General features: G+C 37.8%; 1 protein-coding gene and 1 non-coding gene across 5 annotated transcripts in view; both read left to right on the top strand.

Annotated features, from left to right (window-relative positions):
- LOC143668139 (methionine aminopeptidase 1) overlaps nt 1-25,153 on the top strand; it is a 136,316-nt gene that overhangs the window by 109,055 nt on the left and 2,108 nt on the right. For all 4 annotated transcript variants that reach the window (XM_077142752.1, XM_077142754.1, XM_077142753.1 and 1 more), the window contains exons 5-10: nt 2,603-2,694; nt 4,158-4,241; nt 6,523-6,661; nt 8,251-8,382; nt 12,170-12,313; nt 19,307-19,372. In XM_077142752.1, the coding sequence (XP_076998867.1) occupies nt 2,603-2,694; nt 4,158-4,241; nt 6,523-6,661; nt 8,251-8,382; nt 12,170-12,313; nt 19,307-19,372 (657 nt within the window). The remainder of the gene's footprint in view (nt 1-2,602; nt 2,695-4,157; nt 4,242-6,522; nt 6,662-8,250; nt 8,383-12,169; nt 12,314-19,306; nt 19,373-25,153) is intronic.
- On the top strand, nt 14,257-14,327 carry TRNAG-UCC (transfer RNA glycine (anticodon UCC)). The gene has a single exon. It is a non-coding gene; the product is annotated as a tRNA-Gly (tRNA).

Raw genomic sequence — 25,153 nt, 5'->3', positions numbered from 1 at the left:
AGCTGCCGCAACCCGGGAGAGTGCACTGTTCCCAGCCGGACCAGGGAGTCACGTGTTTGGAAGGGACCCCCTGGTCACCGTTCTCCGCGGTCTGGGAATTTCCGACCCAACTCTCTCAGTTGGTCCGGGGGGCCTCGCATGGTGGGGGCGCCAACTGCTGCGGCCCGAGGGGACCCCCTGCCCAATTCTGGCAGCTGGCCTGGGACGGAGGAAGGGAGGGACTCCGGCCACTTGCCATCCCGCCCGGGAAAGCCTGCGCCCCTTGGCGATCTCACCGGAGCTTTTTCTCCCAGACAGTCAGCCGTTCCAGGATGGGGTACGCCCTCCCTTTGATCTCCGTCGTGGCTCCGGGAGCTGCTCTGTATCGTCTCCACTCCCCCAGTAGCTGTTCTGGAGGAGGAAAGGTGAGGGTGGCAAGGCTGTCGAGGCCGGTGGCGGAGGAGCCTGTGAAGGCGGAAGAGGGCACGGTGGTGGTTGGAGAGCCGCCGGAGCAGGAGGAGAAAAGGAAGGATAAGATGGCGGATGGAGCTCCGCCGGAGCAGAAGGGGGAAGAGGGAGAGGAGGGCGGGCGGCTGGCGGGGCATGAGCGCCGCGCCGGGCCGGCGGACAAAAAGGGAGAGGAGGGCAGGCTGACTGGCGGGGCGTAAGTGCCGCGCTGGGCCGGCGGACAAAGAGGGAGAGGAGGGCGAGCTGGCTGGTGGGGTGTGAACGCTGCGCTGGGCCGGCGGACAAAGAGGGTCAATAAAAATATTTTTTAAAAAAGCAGTACCTTTCAAAAAATTATTCATTTCCTTAGTGATTTGAAATGCAACCTGTATCATTATATTATTAAATCATCACATGTCTTTGGGTCTGCTTTTGGGTTCTTTTCTGTTTCATTAACCCATTTGTCTAATTGTGTGCCATCACCAAACTCCTAATTATTATAGCTGTATAATATTTTAATATTTGGTAGGCCTTGTTGCCACCCCCCACCTTTCCTCTTTTTCAGAAGTTTCCTGGCTTTTCTTGAATTTTTGTGTTTCCATGTGAAATTTATAATCAGCTTCTCTGGTTCCTAATAATATTCTTTTGGCATTTTTTTACTGGGATTGTATTAAATTTATAGACTAATTTTGGAAAAATTGACACCTTTTTGATATTGAGCCTTCCTATCCAAGGACAGGGTCTGTTTTCTGTTTTTTTTTAAGTCTCCATTTATGTCTTTTAGTGGTGTTTTCAAATGTTCTTGTATAGTTTTTTATTGTTAAGATTATTCCTGTATACTATATCTTTTTTTTATACTGTGTCTTTTTTAGTTATTCTTGTGAATAGGACCTATTGTTGTATTTTCTAGGTCATTGTAAATGAAGAAGTTAGTGATTTTAATGTATTTATAATTTGTCAACTTGCTGAATTCTTAATTCTAGTCATTTTTAAGGAGATTTTCTTGTTTTAGGGAAAAACAGTGATATCTTGGATTGATAAAAATTTTGTCCTCTCCTTTCCAGTTTTATACATCGAATTTCTTTCTCTCTCTCTCTTTTTTAATATGGGCAAACACCCGGGAACCGTACCTGGGTCTCCGGCATGGCAGGCGAGAACTCTGCCACTGAGCCACCATGGCCTGCCCTCTTTCTCTTTTTTTTATTCCATGTGCTAGAACTGCCAGAACAGTGTTAAATATTAGTGCTGTTGATGGTCATCCCACAGTGTTGGCTCTTGGCCTGAGATTTATATTTATCAAGTTAAGGTGGTGGCTGACCATGTTATCAGCATTATTTTTCTTTTGAGATGATTGTTTATTTTTCCTTCTTTAATCTATGACTATGATGAATTAAATTAATAGATTTGTTAATATTGAACTATTCTTGCTTTCCTGGAATGAATCTTACTTAAATCCTGGTGTATGGCTGTTTTGTATTCTGTTTTATAATGTTTCATTTAGGATTTTTATATCAGTATTTATATGCAAGATTAGTTGATTTATTTTATTATTTTGGTCAGGTTTTGGAATAAATGTTGTACTGACTTTATTACTTTTAAATGTCTGCATTACTTGAATTATGCTAATTACAGTCAGCAAAGATTCTTAGCTAGATGTTCCAAACTTTCTGATGATGACCCATAGCAACAAATATATTCTGTATCATGATCTGTATAATTGTGTATGTGTTTATATAAATAAATATGATAGCCATACACTTCATGAAACATGTCCCTACTATGGTATTATATAGTCTTATTAAAAAAAATGTTATTCATAGCCCATTAATGGATCATAGACTGACTTTCTACTGTTTGTACTATAGTCCACTAATGGGTCACAAAGTGCCATTTGAAAAACACTGATTTAGGTTCTGGTTTCAAAAAACAGGGCATTGGATTCATCACTTGCTGGTATATTCTTCTTTGTGATAACAATCGTGAAAGCACTTTGCACATTGTTTGGTACCATTCACATGTGTATCATTTACTGAGCACACTGCTTGGCATGTAATAAGTGCTCCATAAATATTGGCTGATTTTTAATAGAGTTGAACATTTTGCTATTTCAGATTATTCCTTCCCTTTATTAGCTTGCTTCCTATTAATTGGTTTTACTTACCAATTTCCATTTCAGGAATGTCTGAATCTGAACAGGCTCTTAAAGGTACTTCTCAAATTAAATTACTTTCAACTGAAGATATAGAAGGGATGCGACTTGTATGTAGGGTAAGTATTGTTTTCCCCATTGTAGGCCGTGTTTAAGCAATCATTACAAAAGAAGTTAATGATTTGCCGATTTTAAAGGTATCGAGTATTATTGTAAGACTATGACTAGACATAATTATTTTTCATTAGACTAATGTATCATATCATTTTATACAACCATGATCTATTTTAATAGCCTATTTGAAGATTTATTTGGTAGGTAATCTGTATTCAGTTGGCAGTGTATTTCTTTTACCCTTTGTATTTTTTTAATAGGTTTTTATGACATTTTGTCATTTTATTTTCATGAGACATCATAATATAGGGCATAGTTTGAAATTTGTATAGGGTTAAGTTAAAGGTCATTGTTCTAGTTTGCTAGCTGCCTGAATGCAATATATAAGAAATCGAATGGCTTTTAAAAAGGGGAATTTAATAAGTTGTTAGTTTACAGTTCTAAGGCCAAGAAAATGTCCCAATGAAAACAAGTCTATAGAAATGTCCAATCAAAGGCATCCAGAGAAAGATACCTTGTTTCAAAAAGGCTGATGAAGTTCAGGGTTTCTCTCTCATGTGAGAAGGCACATGGCGAACACAGTCAGGGCTTCTCTCTCAGCTGGAAGGGCACATGGTGAACACGGTGTCATCTGCTAGCTTTCTCTCCTGGCTTCCAGTTTCATGAAGCTCCCCGGGAGGCATTTTCCTTCTTCATCTCCAAAGGTCGCTGGCTCATGGACTCTCTGCTTCATGGTGCTGCAGCATTCTCTGCTCTCTCTGAATTTCTTTCATTCTCTAAAATGTTTCCTCTTTTATAGGACTCTAGAAACTTAAAAGACCCACCCAAATGGGTGGGGACATGTCGTCACCTAATGCAGCTTCACAATCACTCTTGATTAAATCACATTTCCAGGGAGATGATCTGATTACAGTTTCAAACATACAATATTGAATAGGGATTATTCTGCCTTTATGAAATGGGATTTTGATTAAAACATGACTTTTCTAGAGTACATACATCCTTTCAAACCAGCGCAGTCATATTATGAAATATCTCTAAGTAGTGGCTGATACTAATTTTCTTTGATAAACCTGAGAGAACTTTATATCCCTATTACTTATTTGCTGTGGTTCTTTGAGGAAATTCATTCATCTTTTATTTTGTTCTATCTTCCTCTATTTTAGAAATGTTAGAGAGCTCAATCTTTCTCTATTGATTATTACTTATATCACTTAGTATAGAAATCTTTACATAGAAATCAGTCAAACCTACTTCTTAAGCTATTTGCTAGTTAGCACGCACAATGTTATTTATATTTTGGATGGATGTTAGCAATATAAATGGTTTTTAAATGAAAATTCAGTGTTAGTACTATTCAAGGGAAGATCCATTTTACCTCTCTCCCACAAAATCTAAGACAGTACAAATGGTACTGATTTCTGTTTCTGTGATATTTCTCTGAATGTTAAGTCTTCCTCTTTTACAGCTTGCTAGAGAAGTGTTGGATATTGCTGCTGGAATGATTAAACCAGGTGTAACTACTGAAGAAATAGATCACGCTGTGCACTTAGTAAGATCTTTACTTTGAACTTTATACTTTGAAAAATGTTTGCACATTAGAAGATGATTTTAGACTTCTAAAAAATACAGAAGACTTAATTTCTTGATGTCTAAAGGAACTATGCTAAGCTAATTTGAAGGCAGACTTTTTACTTTATTTCAAGTATGCGAAACTTTTCAATAGACATTATTCACATATTTATCTGTTATATTGAGATCTGAGGTGAGATTAAAATAACTTGTTTCTAATACATCTCATTTCATAAGCTCTTTAGTTTTGCTTTTATGAAATGATTAATATTATCAGTGTTTAAATAAATCATGCCATGGTCTGTTTGTACATGAAATATTTTGAAATAAAAAAGAATAGTGGTTCAGTGGTAGAATGCTAGCATTCCATGCGGGAGACCTGGATTTGATTCTCGGACCATGCATCTACAGAAAAAAAAGAAAAGAGAAAAAAGAATGTAACTTATGAAATCACATTACTTAAAAATAGGCTTTTTTCATCCCACAATACCAAGGCAAACCCCAGACCAGATAAATATTTGTAGTAAATATGATATAGGGGTTTCTTTTTTTATATAAAGATTACCCAGCCATCAAGGAGAGACCTTAAGACTCATTATATAAATAGAATGTCTGTAAAAGAAGAGATATCAGCTCATTAATAAAGTAGTACATGGAGGAATGATTAAATCTGCTCAGGTAGTCAGAAGAAAAAAAAGCAAATTTTGAAGACCTATTAACTTACTATTTAAAAAATGTTTATATTGTTCTTTTTGTTTTTGTTTTTGTTTTCTTGCTCCTAATCTTTTTAAAATTAATTTATTAATTAAAAAATTAACAAATAAAATAAAAATTAACATAATCAGTAATTCACAATATCATCACTTAGTTGCAAATTCATTATTTCTTAGAACATTTGCATCAATTCAGAAAAAGAAATAAAAAGACAGTAGAAAAAGAAATAAAACGAAAACAGAAAAAAGAAAAAAATAAAAAGATTATACCTACCATACCCCTTACCTCTCGCTTTCACTGATCACTAGCATTTCAAACTAAATTTATTTTAGCATTTGTTCCTCCTATTATTTATTTTTTATTATATCATTCTTTATGTACGTATTATGAAACTGGTGCCCTTACATGGTAATGGTATTATAAATTGGGATAACCCTTTTGAAAGGAAATTTGAAAGTTTTTTTAGTTATAAAATTTTATAGTAATTTTTCATTCAAGAATTCTAATCTGGGGGCACTGATTTAATTGTAAATTATACAGTATGCAATAATAGCATTTTGAATGCTTACTGTAAGCCAGGTGTTCTTTTAAGTGCTTCTTTTACCTTATTTTACTTAACCCTCTGACAACACTATGAGGTAGATACTATTAACTCCATTTTACAGATAAGGAAACTGAAGCAGAGAGTGGTGAACTAACTTGTCCAAAGTTATACAACTTGTAAGTGATGGATTTGGCAGTTTGAATTAGGGCTGTATGATTCTATTTAGTGCTGAGAGACATACAGAAGAATAGACCTGAATAAGGGAAAAGCCATAGGTATGGAGTACTGGTTGTTATTTTTTGTAGTAGATGGAACTTCAAATTAATGGCATATGCAACATATGGTATTATATACAATCATTAAAAATTATTAGCCTGAAGACTGTGTATCAAAATGTAAAGAGAAATAATGTATTCCCTGAGTAGCATTGTATATAAGAACATCCAGGTAAAGTAAGACTGGCTATGGGAAGTCATACCATTTTCTCTCTAAGTGTTCTTTTTGTTGTTATACATGAATGTAGTGATTAAAATGTCTCTGTAAGTACTTTAACATTAATTTTACTGGTATTCACTTTTTGGACACAGAAATAATAGGCTTGTTTTTATATACGAAATGATAATTACATTGAAGGTACTTGTTAATATTTACTTTAAATATAATTTCTTCTTCATAAGGAGTAGTTAATTCTAAAGTAGAAGAATCTTCATATATAACATTAGTATATATCTGTAATATGTGAATTTGTTTTTTCCTTTGCAATTATCAGTAAATTGGTTTGCATACTGTCTGTGACTGGCATAAATATTGTGTACAGTTAAAGGAAATATTCACTACCATTTTTAAAGAAAATAATAAATATGTTATTCTTTGCAGTATTTGTCCATAATTTTTCACATTTTTTCCAATTTTAAAATCAGATTCAGGAGATGGTACCATAAAATTGCACAGATTAATTTTTCTTTTGCATATTCCAAATTATTTTTCTGTATTTTAATTATAGGCATGCATTGCAAGAAATTGCTATCCCTCTCCACTGAATTATTATAATTTCCCAAAGTCTTGTTGTACCTCAGTGAATGAAGTGATCTGTCATGGAATTCCAGACAGACGGCCTTTACAAGAAGGTGATATTGTTAATGGTAAGAAACATATATGTGACTTGTCATCATGAGCAACAAGGTTTTGGGAGTTTGAAAGAATGATTTGTGTATTCCTAATTTGCTTCCTATACCAAATTTGGGCTTTTTTGTATTTAAAATTTAGTGTCAGTCAAAAATCCACAGAAACCTCTTTTATGGTTTTTGTGCATGGTGCTTTAAAGATACTTCTAGTATGATCTGTTTGGTATAGTGTGCGTTTTCTTTAAAGCAGATTCTCTCATATGTGATTGGTAAATAGGTGATAGATGTCAGTACAATGAAGTCATGTTGATTTAAGGGTGATCCACCCCAGTTCACTGATGGTTTTAAAGGGGCTGGGACAGTCTTTTTTAACAGTTAAAGAACGCTCAGTAAAAAATTCTTGAAAACCTGCAGAAGTACCATCGTTTGGTGTAAGAAGTTCAGAAAGTGTAAGCCTCCCCCATGTTAAGCTATCTTGGGAAGGCACAAGTGCAGAGAAAGAAGCTACAAAGATAGTTCCTTCTGTGATTTAAAAAAAAAAAAAAAAAGATGATGAAGGTTCCCCTAGATGATATTTTTAGTATTGATGAAATTGGTCTCTTTAGTAGCTAAATATCTTCAAGGAACTCCATATCAAATGCAGAAGCTGAAGCTCAGGCATTAATGGTAAAAAACATTCTCCAAATGGAGAATGTTCCACCTATGTTGCTGGCTGAGAATGATATCAGAGACCTAGTTGTGACACTATTTTTATTAGAGTTATATTGCTTTACTTAGGATATCTTCTTAAAAGTTCCATAGGTTTTGAGGGGTCTGCCTCCAACCCCCTTTTGTTATAAACCTTGTTGTTGTTACATGCAGAATGTGTGGGGTTTTCAGGAAGGCACACGTGGTGCTAGAGTGAAATACCTCTAAAAAAACTAGTGATATTGTAGGTTATTGAAATTCATGGTTTACAATTCTCATCTCATGTGCTTTTTAGATATACATTTAGTGTATTAAAGCAGTGGAGTAGTAATCTTTATTCTTAAACATGGGAATAGAGAAGGATGAATATTCACAGATGTGAGCAATAAGTAATGAAGTTTTAAAAGTAAGTGTGAGCCAGAGACCTGGGTTTGATTCTTGGAGCCTACCCATGCCAAAAAAAAAATATCAAGTGTAGAACAGTGTGTATTTTCTATTTAGTTATTCCCTAGAGGGAGGAAGAACCTAAATAAATAAATGAAAGAGTATTTTTTCTTTAATGTAAAAATGTAGCAGAGTTGTCAGTTTGATGTTACAGATACTTGTTTATTGATCTTTCATGGATATATCCTGAATACATCTTTATTCTACCATAAATTATCTGATTAAATACTATGAGAGTGAAAATCCACCATCTGACTTGTGCTGTGTGTACATATCACTGTTCTTCACAGTGAGTTTAGCTGCATTAGCAGCAAGGAGTTTCTTTTGGGCAATAACTATATCCATTGGTGTCTCATTTGAGGGTGCAGAAGTTACCTTTTCCATTAAACTGCTTACCACTGTCACATTGTAAGTACTGAAGTTTTATTTTAAAATAAAAATAAATGTGGTCTTTATATTTGCACATTCTTTTGCAGTGGACATCACTCTTTATCGCAGTGGTTATCATGGGGACCTGAATGAGACTTTTTTTGTTGGAGATGTGGATGAGGGAGCACGGAAACTAGTCCAGACCACGTATGAATGCCTGATGCAAGCCATTGATGCAGGTCAGCGTTTTGGCTAGATATCTCTTGGAGAACTGCTCTGCATTGGCAGTGACTTGTCACTGCACTGCGCAGTCCTTGTACCTACCAGCTTTGTTTTTATGCTCCCGAAGTTAGCATTGGCTTTTTTTAAATTAATTTAAAAAAATTAAAAAAAAATATAACAAATACAAACATTCTTAACATACGATCATTCCATTCTACATATATAATCAGTAATTTGCAGTATCATCACGTAGTTACGTATTCATTATCATGATCATTTCTTAGAACATTTGCATCAGTTCAGAAGAAGAAACAAAAAGACAACAGAAAAAAATTCATACATACCATACCCCTTAATCCTCCCTTTCATGATCACTAGCATTTCAATCTAAATTTATTTTAACATTTGTTCCCCTGATTATTTATTTTTATTCCTTATGTTTTACTCATCTGTCTGTAAGGTAGATAAAAGGAGCATCAGACACAGGTTTTTGCAGTGACGCAGTCACATTGCGAAAGCTGTATCATTATACAGTCACCTTCAAGAAACATGGCTACTGGAACACAGCTCCACATCTTCAGGCAGTTCCCTCCAGCCACTCTGTTATGCCTTAACTAAAAAGGTGATATCTATATAATGCATAAGAATAACCTCCAGGATAACCTTTCGACTCTGTTTGGAATCTCTCAGCCACTGACACTTTATTTTGTCTTATTTCTCTCTTCCCCCTTTCAGTCGAGAAGGTTTTTGGTTGAGAAGGTTTTCTCAACCCCTTGATGCTGAGTCTCAGCTCATTCTAGGATTTCTGTCCCACGTTACCAGGAAGGTCCACACCCCTGGGAGTCATGTCCCATGTAGACAGGGGGAGGGTGGTGAGTTTGCTTGTTGTGTTGGCTGGAGAGAGAGGCCACATCTGAGCAACAAAAGAGGTTCTCTTGGGGGTGACTCTTAGGCCTAATTTTAAGTAGGTTTAGCCTATCCTTTGCGGGTTCAGTTTCACATGAACAAATCCCAAGATTGGGGGCTCAGCCTATTGCTTTGGTTGTCCCCACTACTTGTGACAATGTCAAGAATTCAGCTTGGGGAAGTTGAATTCCCCCCCTTTCTTACCATTCCCCCTTAGCATTGGGTTTTAACAGTTACAGATTTTTTATTGTTTAGACATGGGCAGGCTCCGGGAATTGAACCCGGGTCTCCAGTATGGCAGGCGAGAACTGCCACTGAGCCACCATTGCCCACCCTAGCAGTAATAGATTTTTTTTTTAGTAGTAGATTTTTAAGGATGATTTGATAATCTCTTGATGGTCAGATAATTGCTTAGCATCTTTTAGCTCTCCTATGATTTATCTTACTTTTTTTTGGCTGATTAATGTGGAAAAGTGTATGAAAAGTTCTTCAGTGCAACTTACATTTCTACTTTTTTATTCTTTGAAATACTTAAGTTTTATATTCTCATTATAAAGAATTAAAACAAGACTGAACATTATGAGAAAAAAATGAATGATCTTTCTTTATTCGACTTATTCTTGCCCTTTTATCTCTCTCTCTTATCTCCAGTGGTATCCACTATTAACGTTTAGGTTTTTTACCCCTATTCAATAAAGTACACACACACACACACACACCCCTACCTGTGTATATATATGTTTAATTAGGTTAAATGGGATCATAATGTTTGTAATGTTCTGCAACTTAGTATTTTTCAGCTAATATTTTAGACATCATTTCAAATTAGCATGTGTAGAAGCATGCATAAATTTACATGAATGAGAGATGAAATTTTTACTAATTTAATAAAACTGAAGCAATGAAAAATTGAATGTGATGTTTTCTTGTATGTAGAAATGAGATTTCTCTTTAGTTATTGTTCACTGTTGATTATTTAAAAATTTTTTAAATTCTTTAAGGTATTATGACATGAGAACTTTAGTGTCAGATTCCTTATTTATTTGTGGAAGCTTCAGTTTAAAATAATTTTTATGGTTTCTGCCAGAAATGTTCAGTGTTTTTTTCTTTTTCTTCTCTGTGAATTGATTTAAATAACAAGATAGTGGGAATGTTTTACAAAGACAAAGGAAAAAAACTTGACAAGAAACCACCAGTCTTCATAATAGTAACCAGGAACAAACAAAAGATGCTTTGACTTTGGAATGTTACATTACATGTCATTCCTGCAACTTATTTTCAAGAAGCTATCAAAGTCTTCAAAATAGTAACCAGGAGAGAACAAAAGATGCTTTCTCTATGGAATTTACATGTTGCGTATCATTCCTGCATCTTATTTTCCGCTAATTTGACTGCTTCTATCCTGGTGCAGAGCCCTAGAGAGATTAGAGGACTAGTTAATCTTTTAGAGAAGGATTAACCTTTTAGAGAAGTATTTCTCAACCTCTGCATTAATGACATTTTGGGCTTGATAATTCTTTGTGGTAGGGTCCTGTTATGTGGATTGCAGGCTGCTTAGCAGCATTCCTAGCCTCTACCCACTAGATGCCAGTTGCACCAACATCCTTAGTTCTGGTGACTGAAAATGTCTCCAGATAATGACAATGCCCTCTTGAGATCAAAATTGCCCCTAGTTTGAGAATTTCCTCTTCTCACCCTCCTTCTTTATTGTTGAATGGGAATTTTCTATACTGTATACTGTGTACGTAGATTAAACTCCATCCCCCACTTCATGCCCAGTTGGTCAGGACTGATAAGAAGGTCTGGATGGGAATGAAAGAAAAAATCGTTTTGAAAGTCAGCTTGGTTTCTTAAAATCAGAACCCCCTCCCTCACCCCTGCCACCCACACATAATCAAACTGGAACATATGATTAATAGCAAGTCAAAATGTTAATTAAAATGATCCCTTGGGGGCCATGGTGGCTCAGCAGGCAGAGTTCTTGCTTGCCATGCTGGAGACCTGGATTTGATTTCCAGTGCCTGCCTATGTTAAAAAAAAAAAAAAAAATTAGAAGATACCTTGGACTATTTATCTAGAAATGTGATTGGGTGTACAAGATGCATCATACTTGAGCCTTAGGTTGGAAATCACATAGCAAGTTGAGAGACTCTAGGAAGTTGAAGAATCCCCAGAACTATGTCCAGATACTCTGGGAGTGTGGCAGTGCCCAGTTCCTGGGGTCGGTGCAAGCTGAGTTGTAGCTGCAAGGAGAGATACTTCTTTTGTTTTCTATGGAAACATGGTAGAAGTCACACAAAATTACCATTTAGGAAATGTATTGAGAAAAGTACTTTTCTGTACCTTTTCCCCACAACTGTGACTAGTTTGAGAAACATTTTTACAGGGAAAAGAAAGCCAGAAGAAATGTTGACCAGACTGAAGTTCAGAACAAGTCAAGTTACTTTTTGGATATTTATTTTTCTTCTTGGGGTCTTCCTCTCCTGTCTGTTCTTTCACTTTATTAGAATAGGAGAGGAACGTGTGACCTTAGGGAAGGAAAGGAAGAGAAGTTTGTGTTCCAGTCCATTGTTTAGTCACTAGTCAGTATTCTCTACTACGCATCTACCCATCACAATTCTGCTTCCTCAAGCTGAGTTCCTGAGCTTTTAATACTATGCATGCTTCTTCCTATTTTGGCATTAAAAGAGGAATTATAGGGGCTCCTGGCTTGAATCTCAGCTTTGCAACTTGCTGGCTGTGTAAACTGTCTATGCCTTGGTTTCCTCATCTGTAATTTAAGACCTGGAGGCACATAAAGCATTTAAAAAGGTTTTTTGCACATAGATAGCAATTACTTAATAAATGTTATTATTACCATGAATAATCTTTGTCATTAGTTTTTGCTTTTCTTTTCAGTGAAACCTGGTGTTCGATACAGAGAATTGGGAAACATTATTCAGAAGCATGCCCAAGCCAATGGGTTTTCAGTTGTTCGAAGCTACTGTGGGCATGGAATCCACAAACTTTTTCATACATCCCCTAATGTGCCCCACTATGCCAGTAAGTACTGTCCATAGATTTCACATTTACTCACCTTTTAGTCAACAAATATTTATTGAAGAAATACTTAGCAGTACCTACTATTTTGTATGCATTAGAACAATGGTATTAGCTATGACAAATAGATCCCCCAAATGTATATTGGCTCAAACATAATACAAGTTTGTGTCTTGCTCACATGACAGTACAAGACAGGTAGGTGTGTTTTGTCACTGTGGGGGTTATTCTTTGGGCTGTAAATCTGTGACCCAAACTCTGTCTTCTTCAACCAGTAGCTTCTAAGATAACCTTGGGGGTTACCATCCTAGACAATAGATGGAGATTGTGAGAGGTTTTAATGAGACAGCCTGGAATTAGCATAAATCACATTTACTCTCCATTGGCAGGAATTCAGTCACATGGTCACATCTAGCTGCAAGGGAGGCTGGGAGTGCTCTAGAAGAAAGGTAAACTGATTTTGGTGAACAGTCAGTATTCTCTACCACATATCTAGCCATTGCTATCCTGGTTCCTTAGGTGAAATCAGTTCAACTTGGTTTGATTTGAGTTCTTAATGTATGTATACATGTATATATACTTTAATAATTGGGTGTAAATAGAGGAGAATAGGCAAAATACCTCTTCTCAAGCTGAGATCCCTCTGATCAGAATACAAAGGAAAAGTAAAACAAGTAATGGCTTCTAGAAACTTTTTCTGAGTAGATATAATATATATGCAGGAATGAGTTTGTTACTTAATGCCAGGAAGAGTGCTGTTCAAAATGAGTGCTCTGGGAAGGAATTTAACTAGTTTGAGAAACATTTTTATAGGGAAAAGAAAGCCAGGAGAAATGTTGACCAGACTGAAGCTCAGAACAAGTCAAGTTACTTTTTGGATATTTATTTTTCTTCTCAGAGTCTTCCTCTCCTATCTATTCTTTCACTTTACTAAAATAGGAGAGGAACATGTGACCTTAGGGAAGGAGAGGAAGAGAAGTGTGTGTGAAATTGAGTGCCTGCTATATAGGCACTTTGCCCAAGTTTTTTTCTCTGTACAAAAGTAGGGAATGGTACCTACCTTAGGTCTGTTTTTAGGATTCAGTGAGATTATACATGGAAAGCACTTAAAACAGTGCATGAAAACGGTGTGTGTAAGCACTTAATATTAACTCCTAAGATGACAAGGATGATGATAAACATTATCTCATTTGATCATCACAATTCTATGAATGATTTAGTCCTGTTTTAAAAAACAGATTCTGTGTTTAGAGAGGTAATCTGCTCAAGGGCCCACAAACTGGTAAATAAATGTGAGAGCTAGGATTGGTACCTGGATTCTTCTGGCTTTCTAGAGCTAATCTTCTTTCCTATACTTTGTGTTGCCTAGTAAACACTGTAGCAGTGTGGTGCTGGATCCTATGAGAGATGTGGAATATGCACCTGAGAACTAAAAAATGGTTGAGAATTTGGTTTGGTTGAGAACATAGGAGTATTCCAGGTGGAGAGGAAGTATGAATAGGTGCTTCACATTGATACTGAACAGGGACAGGATGAGCTTGGCTGAGTTGACTAGTGACTGGTTGTGCAGGGCATGCTAGATGCCAGAAAAAGATATTTGACTTGGTCTGTAGGGATTTGCTGAAACATTTTTGGGTAGAAGAGTAGCATAATGAAATTGATATTTTGGAAAGACTAATTTGTCAGTGGTATATATAAAATCAGTTGTAGTTGGGAGTTAGTCAGGTCAGCATGATGGGCAGTTGTTGACGTAGACAAGGTGTGAGGTGGTAAAATCCTGGATGTGGCTGATTGTAAAGACAAAGAGAAATATCTCAGCAATAGAAACTGGAGAAGTTGTCCAGAACACAGTATCTGACATCAGTAAGCAATTTTCTAGCAGACCATATAATTGTTTTCATTCAAGTTGTGAATCATGCTTGAAATAAAAACTAGCAATGGAGGGTGCATGGGTGGTTCAGTGGTAGAATGCTTGCCTTCCATGCGGGAGACCTGGGTTCGAGTCCCAGACCATGCACCCCTCCCCCAAAAAACAACAACAAAAAACTAGCAATGGAAAACAAGTAGCTGACTTCATTCCTCACTGTTGGCTGTAATCACCTAAGAAGAGCTCATTCTTTTTTACAGAATGGAAGTAGCTAAACTGAATACAGTGGTGTGTGCAGGTGTGTGCTTGTGTGTGAGTGTGCAAGGCAGGGAATGAAAAACATTGTCTTACACAGACAAAGAGAGAGAATGTCTGAAGACAGTAGAATTTATAGGAGAAGAGGATGTGGGTCAGTGATGGGCGTGTCAGTGATGGGCGCGTCAGCAAGCCATGGTGCCATTGATATCCGAGAAATGCCACCTGAATTTTATACTGAGCCATTTAATTAAAAATAAAAAACAACTGTGAAAAATAAAAAGACCAGTTATTCATTTCATAAACTTAGTGGATTTATGAAAATTCAAATTTAAATCAGGTTTATATAAATCAAAATATGTCGTGATCACTTTGAGGTGTTAAAAAACTTCTGATGGATTCTTTGTACAGCAGAGGTACCTTTTGAAATTCAAACAATCTCTGCTTTGGTTTGTAACTCCCTATTCCTAACCCTACTGAGGTAGGAGCCAGGAAGTTATTTAACTTCCCCCATCCCCTTCTCCCAACCTTTCTTCTAGTAGAATTACAGCATTTCTAAGATCATGCCTGTTTTCTCAGGCATGTTTTTATTTTGAAAAAGTAGTCCTTGTTAGAGTGAGAATTTATTTGTTGCTGATGCTGCTTTATTTTTTTAAAGAAGTTGTGGGTTTACAGAACATTCATGCATGAAATACAGAATTCCCATATACTACCCTATTAACACCTTGTATTGGTGTAGTACATTTGTTACAATTGACAAAAGCAATTTTAATAACTGTAGTCCACGGTTTAACTTAGAGTTCCTTATTTGTGTTGTGCAAGATGCATTTTTAAAACAAATTTTTATTCCCGTAACATATATAAAACCTAATATTTCCCCTTTTAACCACATCCAAATATATAATTCAGTACTGTTAATTACTTTAACAGTGTTACGCTAGCAACGCCATCATCTGTTTTTTATTTTTGTTTTTCTCAGTGAAGTGTATTTGTTGTTTCATTTTGAGGTGGGAGTGAGCAGAGCACCTTGAACATGGAGAGGGACGGGGAGGGAGAGATTGAAGAAAAGAGGGTAAGGGCTTGATTGATGGAGTGAGTCCCTGGAAGGGTTCGTGGGTGGGCTTTAGGGGCCTGGACATGGCTGCTTTGCAGCAGGATGAGTGGGAGAAGCAGGTGTATTTCTGGAGGTAGGGAGTGGGGAATCCGAGATGACAGAGGTCTTTTGGGTGGGGTTGGTCTCTCTGAGGAGTAAAAGGCATGGATGAAGAGACGTGAATTCCATCTGGGGCCCTCTGAGCCTGTGGCATGGTGGGATAGCCACACGAGGGCTGTCAAGGCAGGAGGCACTGGGTAGATGGGCCCGGCAGAGGGGTCCTGCTTGGAAGTGCCCTGATGAACACAAGGAGGAGTTGTCCAGGAATAAGACAGCGGGATACCACAACACTTTCATCTGTTACCAAAACGTTTCTATCCCAAATAGAAACTCTGTATATTTTAAGCCTTAACTCCCTGTATCCTACCCCCACCTCTAAGTCATTAGCAGGTGAGATCTAATGATGATAATACCCTACATTTAGACTGCATGTTACTTTCTTCAAAAGTGTCTTCCCTTGGTGTGTTCAATTATTAAAATAACTCTGAGGTAGATATTTGTGCCAGTCTGAATCTGGTAGACCCTAGAAAAACCATGCCCTTTAATCCTCATTCAATATTGCTGGGTGGGGAGCATTTTGATTGTCTCAAGAGGAAACATTTTGGAGAGAGTCCCTTTTTGGTAGAGCCACGAAAAGCCAGCAGACACCGCCATGCTCACCATGTGCCCTTCCAGCTGAGAGAGAAATGTTGAACATCATCGGCCTTCTTGAACCAAGATATCTCTCCCCGGATGCCTTAAATTGGACAGTTCTATAGACTTGTTTTAATTGGGACATTTTCTCGGCCTTAGAACTGTAAAGTAGCAACTTATTAAATTCCCCTTTTTAAAAGTCATTCTGTTTCTGGTATATTGCATTCAGGCAACTAGCAGTCCAGAACAGTATTAGAGAGGTACATTAAAAAAATACCTAGCATAGTACTGCAGTGATGCAGTCCTGCAACGATGTAGCCACTCATTTTAATGTATGTTTGTTGAGTAAGATGTGTTGAGAAAGAAACCAGAAGAGTGGAGATGAGTGGGAGTTGCTGTTTGTCAGGGATAATGAATCAGTAGTAGAAAGAAATGGAACTTAGTTTCTCTGTAATCAGCAATGTTCAGTAGACATCTAATATGAGCCATATATGTAATTTAAATTTTTCTAGTAGCCCACTAAAAATAGTAAGAAGAAACAGGTGAAATTAATTTTACTCATCCAAAATATTAACATTTCAGCATGCAATCAATTTAAAAATTATTGCCAATTATTATCTGCTTTTTTAGTCCTCCAAATTTGTTGTCTTTTTTGCACTTATAGTGCATCTAAGTTCAGACTAGCCATAATTCAAGTACTCATAGTTACATGTACTCAGTCTTACAGGGGGCCATTGGCTGTTGTTCAGTACAACTTTGGATTTTTTTATTCTTTGTTTTTTCTTTCTGTGACATCGTACTGACATTTTCTTTTTGCTATCTCCAAGGAATACAGGCCAATTCTATATATGTAGTAAATCAAATGTCATTTTGAGAGAAACTTCATGAGATGAGAAATAGAAGGTCAGAAAGTCCCAATTTAAAATAGGCGGTAAACATGTTTTGGCAATACCTATGATGGTGGAAAGCAGCATGATAGCTAGTCACAAAAAACTCTTTTTTAAAAAAATTTTTATTAATAAAACCAATCAACATACAATATGAACATTCTTTTTTTCATCACATAGTTGTATGTTCATCATCATGATCATTTCTTAGACCATTTGCATCAATTCAGAAAAAGAAATAAAAAGAAAACAGAAAAAAAATTCATGCATACCATACCCCTTACCCCTCCCTTTCATTGATCACTAGCATATCAATCTACTAAATGTATTTTAATATTTGTTCCCCTGTTATTTATTTATTTTTAATTCATATGTCTTACTCATCTGTCCGTAAGGTAGATAAAAGGAGCATCAGACACAGGTTTTCGCAGTGACACAGTCACGTTGCGAAAGCTGTATCATTATACAGTCACCTTCAAAAAACATGGCTACTGGAACACAGCGCCACATCTTCAGGCAGTTCCCTCCAGCCACTCTGTTATGCCTTAACTAAAAAGGTGATATCTATATAATGCGTAAGAATAACCTCCAGGATAACCTTTCGACTCTGTTTGGAATCTCTCAGCCACTGACACTTTATTTTGTCTCATTTCTCTCTTCCCCCTTTCGGTCGAGAAGGTTTTTGGTTGAGAAGGTTTTCTCAACCCCTTGGTGCTGAGTCCCAGCTCATTCTAGGATTTCTGTCCCACGTTACCAGGAAGGTCCACACCCCTGGGAGTCATGTCCCATGTAGACAGGGGGAGGGTGGTGAGATTGCTTGTGTTGACTGGAGAGAGAGGCCACATCTGAGCAGCAAAAGAGGTTCTCTTGGGGGTGACTCTTAGGCCTAATTTTAAGTAGGTTTAGCCTGTCCTTTGCAGGTTAAGTTTCACTTGAACAAATCCCAAGATTGGGGGCTCAGCCTATTGCTTTGGTTGTCCCCACTGCTTGTGAGAATATCAAGAATTCTCTACTTGGAGAAGTTGAATTTTCCCCCACAAAGAATTCTTGACATGCAAGAATGTGAACGGATGGGTGAAATTGGGTTCTCTATAGAAAGAGTGGGATTTAGTAGATTGAGACCAGTGAACCCATTTGTAATTTATTACCAAAGTCATGATCATGAAAACCAATGTATTTGCCACCTGGTGGTCAAGCAGGGCTTGTGCAGTTAGTCACTTAGCTAATGCCAGTTTGTTTTTTTGCGAAATGTGTTTTTGTTTGTTTATTAAATATGAAATTTAAACTAGTTTTGCACTTTTGTCTAAGATTGTCTGGAAAGGGCTGTTTTTCCCCCTCTCCCCCTCTCTCCCCTCTGGCCTTTATTTTGGGATGACAAGTCTGGCTACTTCAGTTCATAGTTGTGTTTCTCGTGATGGACCTGAAAAATGCTCTCACATATTAGTGACCTTGGACAAAAAAGGTATAAAATTGTACTTGGAGACAGAAATGGAATTTCTTTTTCAAATGAAGAATAATATCTTCAGTATTAAAAATAAAAAGGTTAACGTGCAGGGGCTTTGTTTCCCTTTCAGATGAGTTAAAGAAAACTCATAAAACGGTATGAAAATGGGCAGGCAATGGAGGCGTAGTGGCTAAGTTCTTTCCTACCATACCGGAGACCTGGGTGTGAGTCCCAGTGCCTGCCCATGCAAAAAGAAAAAAAAGAGTGAAAACAGTGTGAAAATCGTGTAGTTGTTTCTAAAAGCCATGCAACATGTTTATAGAGGTGGGAAACTTTTGGTGTTACTGAAACTGTCGTTCTCAAAACTTTTATACCAGGGTGAGTAATGGAACTTTGCTAGGTTCAATGATTGCTATTCTGATTATATAGTATATCAGAGAATATAAATGGTATCACCTTTTTTCTAATTTCAATGATAATCAAATCTGAAATCCCACATGAGGATATCTGTATTTTTCAAGAGACAATAAAAGCAGAATGAAATGGACCTAGAACCTACCTGTGCCAAAGTAGGTGGTTATCAGTAAAACTCCTGTTTGTTAAATGATATACTTTAAGAAAGGGGAATTGGAAGAGGAGAGAATAAATAATTTAAGAATCACTGATGGGATATAAGTTGTGTACTTTTTCCAGTGAACTGTTCAATGGTACACTATTGGTTTTGCTGTATTTTGAAATTTTTCTTCTTTAATTTCAGAAAATAAAGCTGTTGGAGTGATGAAGGCGGGACATGTATTTACAATTGAGCCAATGATTTGTGAAGGTGAGAACAAAGGATGCTGTATTGTTGTTTAATTAGATTTTTATTTACTTATTTTTGTGGTTACAGATGATCACATTAGTGGTATGTGCCTCTTGATTTCTTTTTGCTCTGTTCACTCGCTATACTATCTTTTTTTAAATTTATTAAAAAAAATTAAGAACAAACAAAAACATAAACATATAATTCTGTTCTACATATATATTCAGTAATTCTCAATATCATCACATAGTTGGATATTCATCATTTCTTAGAACATTTGCATCAATTCAGAAAAAGAAATAAAAAGACCACAGAAAAAGAAATAAAACAGTAACACACTCTATACTATCTTGAACTTGATTCAGTAATATATAGATAACTGAAAATTGTTAGTGTTTGGCAAGCAGTTAATACTTTCTACATGTTAATCCTGCTCTTTTTATAAAGATCCTGCCAAAGGGTGTGATTAGGAGATAACATTAAGCCTACGTAGAAGTTACTGTTTGACGGAGTAGGAAAAGAAGGAAAATAGAAGTATAGCATTTGATGGGCATTTACTCTGAGACAGACACAATTAATATATGATTTAAATCTCTACAATATTCTGGGCGGGCCATGGTGGCTCAGCAGCCAGAGTTCTCACCTGCCATGCGGGAGACTCAGGGTCGATTCCCGTTGCCTGCTCATGCAAAAAATAAATAAATAAATAAACCTCTACAATATATGAGTTGTAGGGGTTTAGCACCATTGTACAGTGGAGAAAACTGATTCTTGGAGAGATTAAGTAATTTCTCCAGGGTCACCTAGTTAGTTTACAAGGTAGAATTTGTTGGGCTCTAAACTCAAGCCCTTTGCATGATGCTGTGCTGCTGTTTTAGGGTATACATGCATATTGTCACATGGTATCACACACCTGTAGTGGAGGAAGCATCACCAGATGCTCAGCTCTGGCATCCCTTATGTCCTTGCTGCTGTTATTCCCTGTGACAGACAGGTGGCAGTGATGGTACAATTGGTGTCATGATTAGGGCTTTACACTGAGATTGTCAGAGCAGTAGTAATAACTGGGGTCTGTTTTGTGAGGCTGTCACCTTTATTTTTTCCAGATATTTTTTCTTAACATGGAAGGAATTACTCAGCATTGCCTGCCTATTAGTTCCTTGTTGGAGTTAGGGGATGGGATATGAAGCAATAGTAGTAGGGCCTGTGTGTCCTGAACCCTATATTAAAGGTTATTTCCCCCCCCAGATCTTTTCTGGGGCAGGTCCTGCAAGGTTTGCTAGCTCCAGCAGAAGGTATATATATCTGCTGCAGCTCTATTGGATTGTTGTCTCCCTATCATTCAACATCCACATAGCAGTGATTGCAATCTTTCTCAACTGAAAAATCAGTTCTAGTGTGTGGAGGGTGATGGATCCTAGGGGAGAAAGTATACACAGGCAGATTGGATAGGAGGTTGTTTCATAGTCCAAAGTGAGGTGTTGGTGGCTTGGTCTAGAATTTTTAGTTTCCTTAGTACCTTCGACACTGTTTTCCCACACTTGACTGAGTATTTATTAGCATTAGCAGTGCCATTACTGCTTAGATAAGTTTCAGATAAGGAACTGAAACTATTTGTAGATGGGCTTCACGGTGAATTCTTTGGGTCAGCTTTCTATCAGGTAGCTGAATTCAGAAAAAGTATAGAAAAAGTAGTCTTCAGCTCAAGAAGAGTGCCAAGTATGGTCAGGGAGAAACATTATCTAGTTCTTATATTTAAAGGCCACACGGGTCAGAAGATTGATCTGCCTTAAAGGACTTAGTAGTTGTGTGACTTGGGTATTAGTTTTCTCTAGTTGCATAATAATTTAGTCCCAAACTTAGTGTCTTTAAAAAAAACAGTGTTTATGATCTCACAGTTTCCATGGGTTAGGAATTTGAGCACAACCTGGTAAAGTGCTGCTGGTTCAGAGTCTCTTCTGAAACTGTAGGCAAGTTGTTGGGGCTGTGGTCTCATGTGAAGACTGTTAGAAGAGAATCTGCTTCTAAACTCACACATGCTTACTTATTTCTTGTGGGCAGTTGGTCTGAGGGCCTCAGTTTCTTGTGGGCTATTGGTCAAGTCCCCCCTTAGTTCTTTACATTGTGGCACTGCACAGGCTGCACAGTGGCAACTGACCTACCCCGGTGGTCCGAGAGTTACACTCAAGATGGAAGGGTAACCTAATCCAGTCCAACACTTCCACCATATTCTTTTCCTTAGGATTGGCTGATGTGCAGTCAACCGCAAGGGCAGTTACGTATATTAATAGTGAAAGGAAAGGGACATGTTAATTATATATTTTTTTAATTGGCACTTGGCTTGTGGGCATAATGCTGTACTTCTGGCAGTAAGCAAATAACTTTCTATAGAACTGGTTCAGATAAGCATCAGATTGCAACAGCTTTGCTTGAGTGTAACTCAGCTACGCTATATCCTGGCTTCAGTTGGAAAGTCTCGAGTCAGAAGAGGAATGTCCTCAAAATAGTGGCCAAATATGTTTTAACTTGATATTATTAAGGAACTGGTTTTAACAGATTAAAATAAAATCAAAGTATTATGTCTCAAACCTATTTGTGACAAAGATCATTACATTGAAAAATCCCTGTGTTTTCATCTTTAGGTAGTTGAAAAGCATGAGTTAACTTTCTTTAAGCTGCCTCGTATTTTCTTTTTAGCCTAGGATTTAATATTGCAGAGGTAGGTTACTTCTTTGCAGAATTTGTTCTGGGATTTTTCTGTATGAGTTAGTGAGGCCTAGAAGTAATATGTTTCATCTAAAGATAATTCAAAATGAAGAATGTATTGAATTTTCTTTTTGAGATCTACTTTGGGAACAAGGAAGTCTCTATAAATACATATTTTTAGTAGGAGGCTGCTGTATCTAGAATTGCTTTTCTTTTTCATTTTACCTCTACCTGAGATTCTCTCAGGCCTTATGTTTCCACTTTGCTTTTTATGGCTCTGTGCCGTCCTATCCCCACCCACCCTGTAGAGTTTTCATTCATTGTTTCCCATCTTCTTTCATTATCCTTTCACTTCCTTCCCCTAGTTTTGACCCTCTTCTAATCCATTCTGCCGCATCATATTTTTCTTATCCCCTCTTCAAACCCCTGTTTGTTTCTTTTTGCACCTTGTTTTGGGGATTGAATCATGTTCCCCACAAGAGACATGTTTAGACCAATCCCTTGTTCTATAGATGTGAACCCATTTGTAAACAGGATCTTTGGAAATGTTGTTAGTTTAAGGTGTGACCAAACTGAGTTAGGGTGGGCCTTAATCCAATATAGCTGAAATCCTTTAAAAGCAAAGGAAATTGGACACAGAAAGAAGTCACAGGGAGCAGCTGGATGCTGGACATCAGTAGAACCTGGAAGAGAAAGGAGAAAATACCGCCAGGTGTATTGCTATGTGATAGAAAAGCCAAGGACCAAGGATTGCTTGCAGCCAGCCAAAATGCCACGGTCTTTGGGGAGAAAGCACTTCCTTGCTGATACCTTAAATACGGACTTCTCCTTGCCTCAAAACCATGAGCCTGTAAATTCCTGTTGGTAAGCCCATTGTATGGTATTTGTTTCAGAAGCCAGACACTAATACAGTTTTTGGTATTGGAAAGTGGGGTGCTGCTGAGACATGTACCTAAATATGTGGAAATAGTGTTGGAATTGGGTAGTGTGTAGAGGCTAGAAGCATTGTCAGGCTATTGATAAAAAGCCTATATTGCTTTGAGGGAGACTGTCAGTAGAAGTGTAGATGTTAAAGGTACCTCCCCCTCATTAGGACTTCGAAGTAAGTGATGAATTTGTCATTGGAAATTAGAAGACAGGCAGTCCTTGTTATATAGTGCTGGAAAACTTGGCTAAGTTGAATTCTGATGTTGGATAGAAGGTAGAATTTGCAGGCAATAAACTTGAATATTTAGTTGAGGTGATTGCCAGGCTAAGTGTGGAAGATGCAGCCTGGTTTGTCCTTGCAGGTTATTGTGAGATGAGAGAAGAAAGAGAGAATCTGAAGATTGAACTGTTACGCACAAGGGAAATAGCAGTTAATAATTTGGAAAATTCTTGGCCTAACTATTGTGTTCTGAAACTAGGACCAGAAGCATCTCTGTCATGGACCTCTCCCTGAGCTTCTGGGAAGTGGGTCCCCAGAGGCAGGACTCCATTTGAGAGTTTAACTGAACGACCTGTTGCTACAAAGGGTGGAGCTGAAGACGGATCCAACCAGCCATTTCATTGGAAGTTAGGATTAAAAATAGTTACCCAGGAAGGTTCTGATGATTTGGACTCATTTGAACTGCATGCAAAGTTAATAAGTTTTTTGCAAAATCTGTATGAGTAGAACTGTTGCCAGCCTAGACTGAAAGGGACAGAAAAGGGATGAATTGAAGAATGAATAACTTCGAGGGCAGAACCATAGAAGCAAAGGTCTGGACTGAAAAGCTCACCTTGGGCCAAGAGAGTAGGCCCAACCACATGTGTGGAAAGGGCAGGTCTGCCCCTGTACTTGAAGGGGGCATGCCATCTGCCCTAGTGATTGAAAAGGTGGGTCTTGCACCCCAGTCTTCAGGAAGAGTGTCAGCCTTACACCAGTGGTGGGGTTTGTGCCCAGGCACTTGTGGAGAGCGTGGTCAGAGATGTTGAGCACTGTATCCTAGGGTTTGTGAAGAGCCTGGCCACCATCCCGGTGCTTGAAGTGCAGGGCCTACATCCCCACTGTTGTGGATAAGCATGGCTACTTTGCAAGTCCTTGGATGGGGTGGGCGGGGCTGCCGCTTCATCATGCCTGGGGGACAAAGAATCAAGCCACAGATGGCTGGCAAACCTTGAGATCTAACGGAGTTTGCTCTGGTGGGTTTTGTGATTATTTGGAACTTGTGACTCCTGTTTGCCTTCCAATTTCTCCTTTGTGGAATGGGAACGTCTATCCTATGACTGCCCCACCATTGCATATAGGAAGCTAATAATTTGTTTTGCAGGTCCACAGACAAGGGGAATTATGCCCCAGGACAGATACTCATAACCAATTTTGATGAGACTTTTGTACTTAGCATTGTTTCTGAAATGACTTAAGGCTTTTGGGATGTTGTGATGGAATGAATATACTTTGCATGTGGGAAGAATATGTCTTTTGGGGGTTTAGAGAGTGGACTGTTGGAGATTGAATCATACCCCCCACAAAAGACATGTTCAGGTCCCAACCCCTGGTTCTGTAAATGTGAACCCATTTGTAAACAGGACAAAGTCACATTTACAAATGGGTTCAGGTGTGGCCAGACTGCATGAAGGTAGGTCTTGAAATCAAATATGGCTGAAGTACTTAAAAGCAAAGGAAATGGGACACAAAAAGAGAAGCCACAGGGAGCAGCCAGATGCTGGAAGCCAGTAGAACTGGGAAGATAAAGGAGAAATACTGCCAGGTGTATTGCCATATGACAGAAGCCAAGGACCGTGGATTGCTTGTAGCCAGCCCCAGAGCGCCACAGTCTTCGGGGAAAAAATATTGCCTTGCTAATACCTCAGATTTGGACTTCTCCTAGCCTCAAAACCATGACCTATAAATTCCTGTTGGTAAGTCAACCCACTGTATGGTATTTGTTTGAGCAGCCAGTAAACGAATCTGTCTTTTTTTCTGGTTACAGGGCTATTTTCTGTTAAATTTCACAATATAAATCTGTTCTCATCATCTGATTATGTGCCTGCCATTTTAAAATTAAATTAGAAACTAAACAATGTGATACAAGTATGCAAGCATTTGCATTATTTCTTTCTGTCTTATAATTA

The sequence above is a fragment of the Tamandua tetradactyla genome, chromosome 24 (assembly GCF_023851605.1).
Source record: "Tamandua tetradactyla isolate mTamTet1 chromosome 24, mTamTet1.pri, whole genome shotgun sequence".
Lineage (NCBI taxonomy): Eukaryota > Metazoa > Chordata > Mammalia > Pilosa > Myrmecophagidae > Tamandua > Tamandua tetradactyla.
The sequence above is the reverse complement of the archived record's forward strand: the minus strand, read 5'-3'. Positions and strand labels throughout refer to the sequence as shown.